The following is a 15,713-nucleotide window of genomic DNA, read 5'->3' on the forward strand; positions in this document are numbered from 1 at the left end:
TAGTGCTTTGGTCTCCAAGTGGGAGGTTGTTAGTCTAAGTGTGTGGACCCAAAGTTGAATCAGAAAGTCGAAGAAAATAGTCCAGTCGCTGGCCGATCGACCGACGGAGGAGGTCCGGTTGACCGCGATGCCTGCAAGAAACTGAGAAGAAATATACACTCTGGTCGGTCGACCGACATAAGGAGTCCGGTTGATCGAAACGTGCACGCCAGACCCTGCAGAATTTGTCATTCTGGCCGGTCGACCGAAGCACATGGTCCGGACGACCGGAGTCGGAATTTTAAACATCCTGATTCTTTTGGGAATCTGTTTTGGGCTGGGATCCTATATATACCTAAATATTTTTAGGGTTATTAGAACACGTGAAAAAGAGGCTTTTGAGAGGATTTCTTTCAGAGAAATCTCAAAGAGATTAAAAACTATTTGTGGACATTGTAATCTTCTTCAATTAATCAATGAATTGTGTGGTGTGACTCCCGATGATGTAGGCACGTTGTCGAACCTCGTTAAATCTGGTATGTTCTTTCTTGTTTACTTTCCTGTAAGTTTTATCTTTTATTTGCGATGATTTCCTACTTTTCTACTCTCAAACATAAGGTCCGGAAGGACACAAATTCGATTTGATTGTTTCTGAGTCCCCAACACTCATACCTTGAGAATACTCATGAATTTGAAGGTTGTTCCATACATCTGCTTCGACTTTATCTTCTTGTTGCAACGAACGAATAACTTTGACTAAAAGATCCCTGCTTTTATGTAAAAGTTATAAATAATAATAGATTTTACTAAAGGGCTTTTCTTAATAGTAGTCCTTCATATTTTTAGTATTTTAAGATTAGTCCCCTAAATCTTCATGTATTTTGAATAAGTCCCCCTAATCTTCATACTTTGGAATTTGTCCTCCAAACGTGTTAAGTATTTTGAGATTAGTCTCCAAATCTTTCAACCTGGTGTAAACAGGAGGGCATAATTTCAAAACACTTAACACATTTGGGGACTAATTTCAACAGGAGGGCGTAATTTCAAAACACTTGACACATTTAGCGACTAATTTCAAAAGATGAAGATTTGATGGACTAACTTCAAAATACTTAAAAGATTTAGCGGACTGATCTCAAAACATGAAGATTTGGAGGGTTAATTTCAAAATATTGAAGATGTGAGGAACTGATGTCAAAAAACCCCTTTATTAAACTAGCGTGATATTATAACCTCAGCAAGATTTTTACCACAACTTGCTCGATAATAAACTGGAGAATGAATTATAAACTGTCCTATGTTTCAGATCAAACCAGAAACTTTGTTTAAAAAATTTGTAATTTTTTAACAATGTTGTGTATCCTTGTCGTTTGAGAGTATTTCCTCATATCACAATAATATGGCTTAACTTCCACCAAATGAATAAAGGAGAAAAGAGAAATCCCACAACAATATTTGGACGGTATGACTTATGAATTGGGATCATCTCCTCATCTTAATATTTCTTAATGAAAAATTGTGAAGAGTTGGGAGGGGGCCCACAAGGATGGGTGGGAAAATGAAAGGCCATGATGAAAATAAAAAGGTAGGATCTCCTTATTAGAAGATATTATGAGCTTTTCATTAGAAGATGATCCGAATCCATGACTTAGGATACTCACTAAACTCATTTGTTTATAGCCACTAGGTGGAATGCACATGCACTGCACGTGGTCAAATATTTTAATTATTTACTTTAAGTTTATTTATTTGCTATAACATGGTTATCAAAAAGTTTATGATTATCATAATATATTAATTTTTTTATATTTCTATGGGTAAATTCTTGTTAGATTTAACAATTTGTATTCTAGAGAAATAGTGATGTTTAAAGCCTTAAAATATTATTAATTTAAGTTTAATCAGTAATTTGAATGTTTAATTTCAAAATATTAATGATGTAAGGGACCAATATGGAAAACTATTATTATTAATGAAGAAAATAAATTCTTGAATTCATCAAAGAAAATTGTAGGTTTTATCTAATCATTAAGGATTTTATTTAGTTATAAAAAGATCGCTTCCACCTATAGTTTATCCGGCGATCGAGTATTATATATATTCAAGAACTTTTTTCTAGAATTTTCTAAGTTAGAATGTGCAAATTCAATCAAGAACGAAAACATAAACTATGTGATCAATTCCAAAATATGATATTGTACTCTTTTCACATCTCGACAACTATTAATTTATCTATCAAAACGATTACTCTATAGTTTCTAAAAATTATAAAATATACTTTGAGAATGATTTATATATATTATGCACTCATATTGATTGTATTTTAACAAAATAATTCATATCCATCCAATGTCAAACAATATCCAAAAAAATATGTTAAAAAATTAGAAGAATACAACTTCCACAACAATACTCATATCCGAGCTATGAGCTTCATTAACTTATAAGAAGATGAGTAATATAAAATGACAACTTAATTTAATTTATCTAATATTTATTATAAATCATGAAAGACAAGAGGAATCAGAAGGATCACATACCCATCACAAATAAAGATTAGATTTCTCTTAGAGATTTTTATAGCAAAAGATTTTCAGAGTTGATGTATAGGATAAATTTAAGAACAAATAACACAAATCAATTCATTGAGTAATGACCTTGCTATAAACCCCACTCTTATAAAATTGATGTCGCATGTGCCTTAAGTTGTGCTTTTGGTTAAAGGTTGATTTTGAAAACTCCCCCTCAACAACGGGACACATATGAACATCCCTCCCCCCCTCCCTCTAAAAAGAACTATTTGAAACTGTGTAAATCTCCGTCAAATTTTGGGTATTTTGTAGGTGATCTATCTCACCGTAAAAAATTTGATTTAACCCCTCTGAACTTTTCTCACTTAAACCTAACCTCTCAAAACTAATATCATTGAGTCTTATCTATTATGTGACAAATACTTGACTTGGAAAGATCAAAATATCCCTCAACCATAAAAAGAATTATCTTGGTTTTTGCCAGATAAAAGAAAAAGAGGTGATATAGAGGGAAAAACAATTGTAAATTGGTTGTTCCTTTATTACCGGTTGAGCATTTCTTTTTAACTAAAACGACTTTATTCAAGAGGGTATTTTGTCCAAATCACATATTGAAGTAACTATGTTAAGAGGGTCTATTGATAGAAGTGCAAAATATTATATAAGTTTTTATGAGACACACTATAGTTAAGGGGGAGTTTTCTAATATAGCATCAAAATTGAGAGGAGTTATCTATAACACCCCCATAGTAAAGGGATTTATTAAATTAAATCAGTTGAGTGGGTTTTTGAGACAATCCCCATAGTTGAGACAGTTTTTAAAAAATTAACTCTTCCTTTAAATATATAGCTTATTTATAATTTGTTTCTTAAAATTTTAATAATTTAATATTAATCTCTAAAATTATGACCACTTTTAAAATTTTGAGGGAATAACATAGAATTATTGGATACTTCAAATCAAGGAACTAATATCTAAATAATTTTCACATATTTTCTCTTATAAGCATTGTATTAAACATTAGTTGATATATTGTTATATCGGCCGATATATCGGGTTAAAGACTTCATCTCGATAAAATTTTATATTGTTTTCTTTTATATGGTAATTTTTTTGATATATCGACCGCTATAAAAAAAACATGGCTGATATATTCCTTTGAATATATCGAAATAATCATATCATTTTTAATTTAATTGTGGGCTCGAGTTTGAATCATGTTTGAGAAACAAAATCGAAACCCCCAAAACCTACAAAAGGTGCAATTCTTCTCCAAAATCTTTACATTCTCGGCTCTCCAAAATTTTAAGCATATATCTCGATGCAAATTGTTATGTTTAAAATTCATTAACATGTTAGATTACATATTACAATATTTTGTTATGTATGAATATTATCTCATATGACGCCCAGTATTGTTTACATATTCCCGATTTCTGCAATTTGATATCATAGATTTTATTTGTTCTATATTTTATCTCATGTCCACCACCTTGTAGTAGTCCTTCGAATGCCTATTCTAAAGTTTTCTAATCAAAGTACATAATTTTAGGAAATAATTCAAAATCTTTAGATTTATTTAAAATATGATGCTTTTTTAAGCGTTGCATTTTGAACCTATCTCCCTCTAATGTTTAATACATTTGATTTGATTATTGTATACTTAAAATTAGAAATTATATCTACTTCTCTATACTTAAAATGGTACTATTTATAATATAATAAATTATTGTAGCATGAATAGTAAATTTACTCTGCATACTTAAAGGAGGACCTAAAGATTTATAGTCCATGCTATAGTAATTTACTGTAGCATAAACAGTAAATCTTTGGATCCTCCTTTAAGAATAGAGGAGTAAATAAGCTAATCATCTGGCTTCATATTATATGATGAATATTATTTATCAATGGGATTATATACTATTTTTTGTAGATAACAAATGTTTCAAATTTTTATAGGCTTAACTGAACTTAAATAACTTATAGTTTATCAAAATTATACTTATGCACCCCCCACTTGTATCTTGCTACACTTAAATATCTTAATTTATTCTAAAATTTTATGTTTGTACCTTCTGTCCTGTTGCCTAAACATAATAATGCTCTTTGTAATTTTCTTATATGAGTGTCATGATATAATTTAGGACAATTCTATATTTTCTACTCTTTTCCTATATACTTTATTAATATGTTAATATATTATCATAATTCTTAACAATTAATATAATGTAGAGCTTTGCAAAAAGGTTGGAAGTTTTAGGAACCAAAGTATACAAACTTGAAGTGACATAGAGTATAATTTAATTAACAACGATAATTAATTTAGTTTAGTTAGTAATTGAATGAAATATAAAAAAATAAGGGTAATATAGTTATTAGAAAGTTTTTTTACAACTTTCTCTTCTAAATGTAGTATGATCTGATATGATATGATTAACCTTTAATGCTGATGAAAACCAGTGAGATTTGCCAATAACAATAAAAAAAGGAGGGTAATAGAAGAAAATTAAAACACTTCACCGAAGCCCAAACTTAAAGGCTAGATCTGGGCCACAGATCCGACTCCGGTCCATAGAATTAATAATCCCAATATTTACAACCAATGCCACGGATCGGTTCCTTCTCAATCTTATAAGCTCGCTCGCTCGTCTCTTTCCACTCCGTCAAGCTCTCTCTGCCCCCTCCCTCTTTCTTTCTCTTAACCGATCTCAAGATCCAGCCATGGCTCAGCCTCTCATCAAGAAAGACGACGATCAGGATGAAGAAGGTCAGTTCTCCTCCTCGAAGACTCAATTAGAATCTCAATTCTCTTCAACTGTCTCAGATTTCGACTTAGATTTGCTATGAATCCTGCAACCACGAAGTATCGAGATCTTTACCCGTTCGAATTGGATGTCATTTGATTTGGATCTAGATCTGTCTAGATCTGTCAATTTTGGATCTGGAGTTGTTGGAGTGGTTCAATTTTTGAGACATACTGTAATGTGGGAGTTCGGCGTGTAGATCTGGGATTTCTCCCTCAAATTTATGGAGTTTTGATGATTTTAATTTTTTATCTCCATTTTTATGCTGCAGATTACTCTCCGTTTCTAGGGATTGAGAAGGGCGCGGTCCTGCAAGAAGCTAGGGTATTCCATGATCCTCAACTAGATGCAAGGAGATGCTCTCAGGTCAATGATTTACATGATTCACTCTTTTTGGCCTTGATCTGTTCATTCAAAATCTTAATTTATATTTTCTCTGTTATTTCATCCAGGTTATAACAAAATTGTTGTATCTATTAAATCAAGGAGAAACTTTCACCAAGGTTAGTTCCTGATCTCGCTGCATTTTGTATAGACAGACTATGCGGTGAACTCTAATTGTGAACTAAAATGTTATAGGTTGAGGCGACAGAGGTGTTTTTTGCTGTGACGAAATTGTTTCAGTCGAAGGATACTGGGTTAAGGAGAATGGTTTATTTAATCATCAAAGAGCTTTCACCTTCTGCTGATGAGGTTAGAAGAATTATAAATTTCTTGTCAAGTTATTTTTATCGGTTCCGTGTTAATAACTAGCGGTTTACTTATCACTTTCTTTGTGAAGGTTATCATTGTCACGAGTTCCTTGATGAAAGATATGAATAGCAAGACAGACATGTATAGGGCCAATGCTATTCGTGTTCTTTGTAGAATCACTGATGGAACTCTCCTCACTCAAATTGAAAGGTACTTAAAACAAGCAATTGTTGATAAAAATCCTGTTGTGGCCAGTGCTGCTCTCGTCAGTGGCATTCACTTGCTTCAGGTACTTTACTATACTTGCAGTCATGAGTAATATATTTAGTATTTGGTTCACCAACTTATAGATTGCTTCATATTTCAAAAGACAAATCCAGAGATTGTGAAAAGGTGGAGTAACGAGGTTCAGGAAGCTGTTCAGTCAAGAGCTGCCCTTGTGCAATTTCATGCGCTGGCTCTTCTTCACCAGGTACAAATTGATACCATTCTTCTTAATATGACGATCAATTTTTCAAAGGGTAAAAGCTTCACACTGTAAATTTATGAAAGAGCAGCCTCTATTTTTTATTATATTGATACAAAACTTCTTGCTACTTGTTCTCATCAACAACAACAACAAAAAAAAAAGAAAAAAAAGAAAAGAAGAAAAGAAAAAGAATGAGGAGTTATTGAGTACATCTGAAATTGCAATATCAGCTGAATGTGGTTATCTTTTTCCAAATCTTCGAAGCACATACACCCCCATGTAAGTTGTTGGTTTCATTACCAAGATTATAACAGATAAAAGGTGGGTGTTCGATACCTAATTGCTGTCTGTTGACGTAAACAAAGATTTGTATTCCATCAAAGAAACTTCTATAGCATACAACCTATTGGTAACCAAGCCCATAATAAAATAACACCTTATATTATGAACTTAGAGGGCCTTAAAAAATTCACTTGAAGTGATAGTCATTGTTTTACTTTTTCCAGTCTTTACCACTCAGTTGTGTACAAATGGAGTAGTTTGTTGGGTTAGGTATGTCAGCAAATGAAGTGCTAGTTTCTATTAGGATTGCTGAAGAAAGTTGAGGTTGTTTGCTAGGGCATGCATGTCTCGTAATTTGTACTCTTGATGGATATAAAGCAAATGTGTTTTTTTCTCTATGAATTGGATTGTAGAGAATGGATGATAATTTAGCCCTCAGCCCTAGAAATTCAATGATGCAATTTGAAGCTTGTTTATTATGCTTTGAGTTCCAGTTTCCGAGATGTGACAAACATTGAGTTGAACTTTGTGGCTATTAGTTTTGATTTTGCTGAAGTTGGTAGTGGAATCTATCATAGGTTCACTGTTATGCGATGCTAATAGTGTTAGTAGTCCCTTCCCACTACGCTATCGCCCAATAGTGGTAACATATTACGGAATATGTGCTTTTTGCTCACAAAAGCGGCCAATAGCGTGCCATAGCGGTGAATAGTGGGCGATTGTAGGCTTTTTGACCGCTATTTAAAAGCGGTTGAGGTTTAGTTTTTTAAATTTAAATCCAATCTGCAACTACTGCATCCCACCGCCTCCCGCAATTTCCGACGTATTCCGACCGCCTCCCACAGCCTCTGGGACCTCCCTCAACACTTCCTCTCACCTCCTCTCGCTGTGAGCTCCTCCTATTGTAGTCCTCTCACCGCTCAGCTCATCTTCTTGAAGACAATGACTCTTTGACTCCTCCTCCAGTTGTCTTCGGTATTATGTGATGGTTACATGTCTATTTCATGTTTAGGATCTCTTTAAATCATCAAATATGCACTTTTTGGTTTTCTAGATTTTTCTTATTTTTTTGAATATTTATACATCTAAATTAGATCGCTATTTTGACTTTACACTTTTTACCGATATTTTGCCACAACAGCCCCAAATAGCCTTGACGATGCCTCATCGCTATGCGACGCTATCCGCTATTGATAACCTTGCATAGGTTTCATAAAGTAGAAGCATCTCAAGCAAAGTAGATCATGGAATATTGTCTTTTGTACAATATGGATACAACCAAACTCATTTGAAGCCTCAATGGTTTGTGATTGATGTTGGTGGCAGGGTTGAAAGTATGAGGTGAAGGATTTGGAGTTATGACACGTTCTACTCTGAACCCAAGGTCTTAATGCTTTTAGTCTTTCTTGACTTTTGAAATAGTTAATAGTGTATTTGCTCAAAAAGATTATTGTCAGGAGGAAAAGGGAAGAAAAAGCATTATAAACTGTAGAAAGATTGGAAGTGATTCTATTTAGCATCATTCATCAATGAGAAAACCTGTCCCCTAAACTGAAGTAGGATGGAGTGATTTTATTCATGGAAAATATATTTCTTAAAGGAATAATTTGATGGTAACAAGTTAAATCAATGGACCCAATAAGTTTCTTTGTTATGATCCTTTGACAAAAGGTACAATATAAAGAGAAAGGGAATAGTTTGTTTAAGGTTTTGTTATGAGTTTATGAATGATGAATTTATGTTTAAGGCTTATGGTGCACTTTGACTAATTTTTTTGTGTAAACCAGGTTTTTGTATGTGAGAATATTCAAATCTATATTGAGGGATAAGATACGTGCCATCCATCTTAAAGTGATGCTTGATAATAATGTTAATCTTGGGCATGTGAGGATTTACACCTAGTTTTTATGTGGGAATTTAAGCCTATATAAGGGACTATTCATATTCATTGTTTCCATCAATCTTAGGGTAACACTTGATAATCGTGGGCGATAGTCTTCTTATATAAGACGGTTCTTGCCATTTTATGAATGATGAATTGCTCAAATCTGAAATTGTCGCACCAAGAGCTACAGCATAATAAGCTCATGCCCTCTTTCAAGTGCTCTACTTTGCAAGCGAAAGCACCTAACCATACACAAATAGTACTCTAAATATCGCATCTATCAGTGACCTGTCCTTTGATGCCAGTTAGATCTAGCTAAATTGAGAAGCTTCATGTCATGTCTTTCCACTCCGTTACTGGAGTAATGCTAAATAGTGCTTATTTTTTAAGCCTATTTATGACTTATGGCTGTACATGTCTTACTCCTGTTTAGCACTTATCTGGTAGGTTTTGTATTATCTGGGGCTATACAAATCGTTTTTACAGCTATAGAATCAAATTTAATCCCACTTATCCCCAGACAGCCCACCCATCCACTCAAATGGAGTACATAGAAAATAGGGCCTGCTTCATTTTCTCTGGATATTTGGAATAAATCAAATCAACCTCGAGAGCTCTTTTTCTAGATAGGTTGATCCCTTTTCCAATTGGTAAATGCTTCTTCTATGTGTCAAAGTTTGTTTACTCTGTTTACCATACCCTCAAGATGATGGTTTGGACGTTTACTTCTGTGTTCTTTTATACCAGCATAGTCTCATGGCACAACTCAAAATACATTGTTCTTTTTTTTTTGTTTGGATGTGTGTGGGTGGGTGGGGGGGTGTTATGCATGATCGGTTTTATTTTTTATTTGGACAAATGTAAGTATTTTGTGAATGTGAAGTTTCAGTCTTTCAGGTTTTTTGTTTATTCTGTTTACCAGACCTCACGATAGATATCTATTAAAGAATTAAGAATCAAGTATATAGTATTCTAACTGTAGTTACATATATTTATGCTTTCAGATTCGGCAAAATGACCGTTTGGCTGTGAGCAAGCTTGTTACCAGCTTGACAAGAGGAACAGTTCGGTCACCTTTAGCTCAGTGCCTCTTGATTAGATACACAACCCAGGTGCTTCTAATTCCACAAATATGTTTGACTATGATAAAGGATGATGGTAAACTAAAGAGTCTGTCAGCAGGTGATCCGAGAGTCGGGCATGAATACACAAACCGGGGATCGCCCCTTTTTTGATTATCTTGAGGCCTGTCTGCGTCATAAAGCAGATATGGTGATATTTGAAGCTGCTAGGGCAATCACAGAGCTCAGTGGAGTTACTAGTAGAGAACTGACTCCTGCAATTACAGTTCTACAATTATTTTTGAGCTCCTCAAAACCTGTACTTCGGTTTGCTGCTGTGCGCACACTAAACAAGGTTTGTTTTATCTTTGATCATACTTGTATTTTCACTTGTGAATGACTAAACATGCATCTATTACTTGGGAATTGGGAGCAAGTTGTTTATTCAGCATATTTTTCATAAAACATCTATATCTGGCAGGTGGCAATGACACATCCCTTGGCAGTAACAAACTGTAATATTGATATGGAAAGCTTAATATCTGACCAAAACCGGAGCATTGCTACTCTTGCCATCACTACACTCCTTAAGACTGGGAATGAATCAAGTGTAGATCGCTTGATGAAGCAAATTACCAACTTTATGTCAGATATTGCAGACGAGTTTAAGATTGTTGTTGTCGAAGCCATAAGATCTCTGTGCCTGAAATTTCCGCTCAAGTATCGATCAATGTAAGTACCACCCATTTTGTTCTTCTGCTTAATAATCAAAGGGATTATGAATTTCTGGTTGGGCAACGTCTGTGTATTCAAATGTAACTTCATATTTGTATTTGAATTAAAATAATATCTTGAAACTAATTGTACCCTGGGCCTGTCTAATGATATCCAGGATGAACTTCTTGAGCAACATTCTTAGAGAAGAAGGTGGGTTTGAATACAAAAAAGCAATCGTTGACTCAATAGTCATCCTCATCAGAGAAATACCAGACGCTAAAGAAAGTGGCTTATTTCATCTCTGTGAGTTTATTGAAGATTGTGAATTCACATACCTTTCAACTCAGGTAATCATTTCGTAGTTTTTCTTTCAATTGAACCGACCACCTTTCACTATTATTGTAATCATTCTATTGGACAAGAAAGTTTTTTGAAAACATCTCGCCACCTTTCTTTATTAACCCAATCATTCTATCACACAAGAAAGCTTAAAACACATTAAGGATATTACCTCTGGCATATCCATGTATTGCCTTTACGTTTCTACATTTTTCATGCCTGTTTATTTACTTTACGAGGTTGGACTTTGACAGGGTCTTCATTTTAAAATCTTTCAAATTGTTTTTTTTAAATATTTTTACACAAACACACATGCGTATAGGCATTATAGTACACCTTGACTGATATGAGCGAGTGTTAATGGTCCATTGAGGTCAGTTTTCGTATATGGTCCATCATTCAGGTCTGCCCATGTCCGATCCAACCCCATTATACCGTTACACGTATCTGACATGGTTGGAATTCATTTTGATTTTGGAGATATGACCAGTCCATGGGTCAAAATTTTTGTTTGGTTTGGTCTGGTCATATGTTCATAACTGGAGTTCACTCAAAAGAAAAAAACAAAAGTTCAAAAAATGTATCAGACATTGTTAACTGAAGTCTTTACGACCTACTTGTAGGTTGTAAACTCATGACCAATAGATCACATCAGATTTTTTATGGGAGTGATACCGACTATTTGCTTCAGCAAAGGTCATGTATATTTTTGCTTTATCCAGTCCTCCAGGCTTCCAGAACAAAACGCACAATTTTATCTGTTTTTTGTATTAATGTTGCTCAGTTTTCCTTTTTCTAATTGTTCTATTCAGACCAACTATTTAAGAATGGCTATACACGGCTATTGAGGGGGTAATGATGTTCATTTTTTTTGCATGCGCACATATACTTCTTGTTTCAAGTATCAACTGATATCAATTGCGACCATATTCATATTGATGACCGTCTCCCCTTTATGATATTCTAGATACTTCACTTTCTGGGGAATGAAGGGCCAAAGACATCAGACCCTAGTAAATATATAAGATACATTTATAATCGAGTTATACTTGAAAATGCGACGATACGAGCATGTGCAGTGAGTACCTTGGCAAAGTTTGGTGCTTTGGTTGATGCATTGAAGGTATTACAAGCACCACATACATGAGATTTCATTTGTTTGCATGCCCCTTTTTTTTCTCTAAAGGCGTGTCTTTCAACTATTGGTTTGCTATTTTCCATGCAACAAATGTGGAATTTTCCTCTAATATTGATAATTTTGGAACTTTCCTTTGCAGCCTCGCATATTTGTACTTCTAAGGCGCTGTCTATTTGATATTGACGATGAGGTGAGCTATTTGTAACTTACTGCAGTTTCTTTTATGATTGTAGTGTAAGGTGTAAATTGTCTCTTCATCCTTATTTAACAGTTGAGAATTTCCCTTCCCTTATCTTGCTATACTCTATAAAAGTTTATCAGGCTATTCAGATATATCTTTATAACTGTGTGCTATGGAACGTGTTTTCCCTCATTATTTCCACCTTTTGTGTTCCATACAGGTCCGTGACCGGGCAACGCTTTATCTTAATACACTTGGAGGTGATGGTTCAGTTGCTGAAACTGAGAAAGATGTCAAAGAATTCCTCTTTGGTTCATTGGATGTTCCTCTGGTTAACTTGGAGAAAAGCTTGCGAAATTATGTATGTCTTAATGAAATTAGTTACATCTGCAATAACGCCATACTTACATCTTTTTTATGTCATTAACAGGAGGCTTCTGAAGAACCTTTTGATATTTCTACTGTGCCAAGAGAAGTCAAGTCACAGCCTCTTGCTGAGAAAAAGGCTCCAGGGAAAAAGCCTTCTGGTTTTGGTGCACCTCTCAGTGCTCCAACATCGGCTGCTGATGCATATGAGAAGATGCTTTCTTCCATTCCTGAATTTTCAAGCTTTGGAAAATTATTCAAGGTTCTTCCTTTGTGCCTCTGACAATAATGTAACTCAAAGCTCTTGACAGCATCATGTTTTAATTTTTTTTTTCAGTCATCTGCTCCTGTGGAGTTGACCGAAGCTGAAACTGAATATGCGGTTAATGTAGTCAAGCACATTTATGATGAGCATATTGTATTCCAGTACAACTGTACAAACACCATACCTGAGCAGCTATTGGAAAATGTAAGTAGTAATTGATTGGAGAAGCATCTGCTACTTTTGCTGTGTAAAACCCTTTTCTATCTTTTGAGTTTTGCAATTGTTTCCAGGTTACAATCTTTGTTGATGCTTCTGAAGCTGAAGAATTTTCAGAAGTTGCATCAAAGCCATTGAAGACTTTACCTTATGATTCACCTGGGCAGAGTTTTGTGGCTTTTGAGAAACCAGCAGGAGTTCCATCTGTTGGAAAGTTCTCTAATATCTTAAAGTTCATTGTCAAAGAGGTATCATTGAACTATTTCCCTCAGCAAATTTGAGATGTATACTGTGTTCTAATTTAGTTATTAACGTTTTTTGTGGTCTTTCAAAAATATTTGGGGAACAAAGATATGCTTTAACAAGTGACATAGTATGTGACTCATCATAGGAACATTTATCTTGCAGGAGCATTTAATTTGTTTTTATGTTGTATTGATATTAATATGGTTATGACTTCCTACCACATGCACAGCTCTTAGACAGGCATCAGCTATGTGGCCTAATATCCTTACTCGCAGAATACGTTGATGTTTATGAAAGAAACTGTAGTTTTTGCATATTCACAAACTGAAGTCAAATGATGCCCACATGTGTTAGAATTTAATGCATAATTATTTGTATCTCAGGATCTTATAGATAGGATAGTAATACTTTCAGAAGAAATTTTGTAATTAAAATTTTGCTACATTTTTTTGTGTATTTCCTTGGCAATTCATCACCGCCATTCAGTCTGACCTGAGAAAGCATCATTGTTTCTCTCTCTTCCCCTTGACTTTTAAACTTATAGCAGCATTTTCAGGCTTAACATGATGCATCTGAACATGGTTATCATTGTGCATGATCAAAAGAAGACATTCAAGAAGTACTTATAAATACGTATAACAGGCATATACATCAAGCAGCCCTTATTAACACCTTTCTACGGGCTTGTATTTCATGTACACTTACTGCCCTAAGGATGATGATCATTTGAGTATTCATAAACAAGTACTTAATATATTCAACAGTTATATTACATATATTTCATTGTCCTGCTAAACTTCTTGTAGATTTCCTAATATATTTAGCTCTATGATGGTGATGGTATTTGATGTGTTTAATAGCAATGACTACTATGTCTAACTTCAGGTAGATCCATCTACCGGGGAATCAGAGGATGACGGTGTTGAAGATGAATACCAGTTAGAAGATTTTGAAGTAATGGCTGCAGATTACATGCTGAAGGTGGGAGTATCCAATTTCAAAAATGCTTGGGACAACATGGATCCAGAGGGCGAGCGTGTTGATGAATATGGACTTGGTACAAGAGAGAGCTTAGCTGAAGCTGTCAACGCTGTTATTAATATTCTCGGCATGCAGCCCTGCGAGGTTAGTTGTTTTCCTTTTCTGATATTACAGATATTTGTAACTTATTAACTCTATCATATTTCAATCAAATATTTGAAAGCAAAGTTCGTCCACTCCCTGACCTTTTATTTTCAGTTTTTGATTGTTTTGGAACTACTGGAAGATTCCATTCTTAAGCAAACCTGGTTGCATTTTAGATTGATGAAATGGTGTCTCATGAGAGGATATCATTACTGCAGGCTTTTTTCTTGTGATTCTCCTAACTCCCATTGACTGTTGATCCATGTCAAACTGGAAGACTGATGACTTAGAAACTTTTGCCTGCAGTCATTATTTATTAATCTTTCTCTAAGTGTTATCTTTCACCATATGATTCTGAATTTGGCCTAACCCTTAATATTACACGTACCCAATCTGGATCTTTTCTAAGATTTCACAGATTGACCCTATTTAGATCATACAAAATATTGGATGGTTACAAATAACCCCCTTGTCCACACTTCAAGTAGTACTTATCACTCAACTTGTTTCATAGCACTTATCACCTCTCAATTTGTGATGGAGCGCAGTGTTATCTGTAATTTATCCTTAAATAGCAACTCAAAAGGGATGACTGCTAATAAATGAGTTAAGGGATGATTAATGTTACCGAATGTACTGTAATTTACATTATTGAGAAACTTGCTTTGGATATTACATTAACTTATCTGACAATATTTCGACATTATTCAATCTGAGAGTATGCAGAAACTCTTTCTTCTTTAGGCTTTTACTTGAGTGAAAATGTTGGACCTTGTTGTGACATGTTTGTTTCTTGGCAGGGCACTGATGTCGTTCCAAGCAATGCAAGGTCACATACTTGCCTTTTGTCCGGTGTGTTCATAGGCAATGTGAAAGTCCTCGTCAGACTATCATTTGGTATTGATGGACCTAAGCAAGTCGCCATGAAACTTGCAGTCAGATCCGATGACCCAGCAGTTAGTGAGGCAATCCATGAAATTGTTAATGGCTAAGGATTGATCCTTCATGCTACTTTAATCTTTTCGTGCCTCCAATTCTGAGGATTTTGTGGAGCATGTGGGGTTTTTATGTATTGAGGTTAAATCTATGTATTAAAGCTTGGGAGATGACGGAAGAAAAGTTAAAATTATCAGGGTTCGAGAACGGGTATGAGATTTTTCTGAAAGATTTGAAAGACGTCATCTGTTTGTTCTTGTTCAGGTGTTTTGTGATCGGGTATTTAAAACACAAGAAATGTTTCAGTGAACCTTGAATCTGCCTGCATGCTGCAGGCAACCTAGCCATTCAAATCAGAGCATTGAATAAACTTGGGGTCATAGCAAGTTTATATAGTTAGACATGTCTGCTTTATTTACTATGCTTGTATGAATTCTTGAACTGCTACACAGAGTTGAAATTTACACCATTTCCTTTCA

At 34.6% G+C, this 15,713-nt stretch overlaps 1 protein-coding gene across 1 annotated transcript; it reads left to right on the top strand.

Moving 5' to 3' along the window:
- Window positions 5,130–15,713, top strand: LOC109833116 (coatomer subunit gamma-2). Its single transcript, XM_020400668.1, has 18 exons — window positions 5,130–5,278; window positions 5,587–5,681; window positions 5,768–5,818; window positions 5,895–6,008; window positions 6,097–6,297; window positions 6,379–6,480; window positions 9,649–9,756; window positions 9,827–10,060; window positions 10,187–10,437; window positions 10,598–10,769; window positions 11,729–11,884; window positions 12,039–12,089; window positions 12,301–12,441; window positions 12,511–12,708; window positions 12,784–12,915; window positions 13,002–13,175; window positions 14,059–14,298; window positions 15,099–15,713. Exons 1-18 carry the CDS (start codon window positions 5,233–5,235, stop codon window positions 15,288–15,290), a joined length of 2,658 nt encoding a protein of 885 aa, XP_020256257.1. The 5' UTR covers window positions 5,130–5,232; the 3' UTR covers window positions 15,291–15,713.

This window comes from Asparagus officinalis, chromosome 3 (assembly GCF_001876935.1).
Source record: "Asparagus officinalis chromosome 3, Aspof.V1, whole genome shotgun sequence".
Taxonomy (NCBI): domain Eukaryota; kingdom Viridiplantae; phylum Streptophyta; class Magnoliopsida; order Asparagales; family Asparagaceae; genus Asparagus; species Asparagus officinalis.

Bases quoted from the DNA above. Each gene is read 5' to 3' on its own strand.
- LOC109833116 (XM_020400668.1), top strand. From the start codon at position 5,233: ATGGCTCAGCCTCTCATCAAGAAAGACGACGATCAGGATGAAGAAG. The intron at 12,709-12,783 runs GTTCTTCCTTTG...TTTTTTTTTCAG, and splicing joins GCTTTGGAAAATTATTCAAG to TCATCTGCTCCTGTGGAGTT. The intron at 13,176-14,058 runs GTATCATTGAAC...GTCTAACTTCAG, and splicing joins TAAAGTTCATTGTCAAAGAG to GTAGATCCATCTACCGGGGA.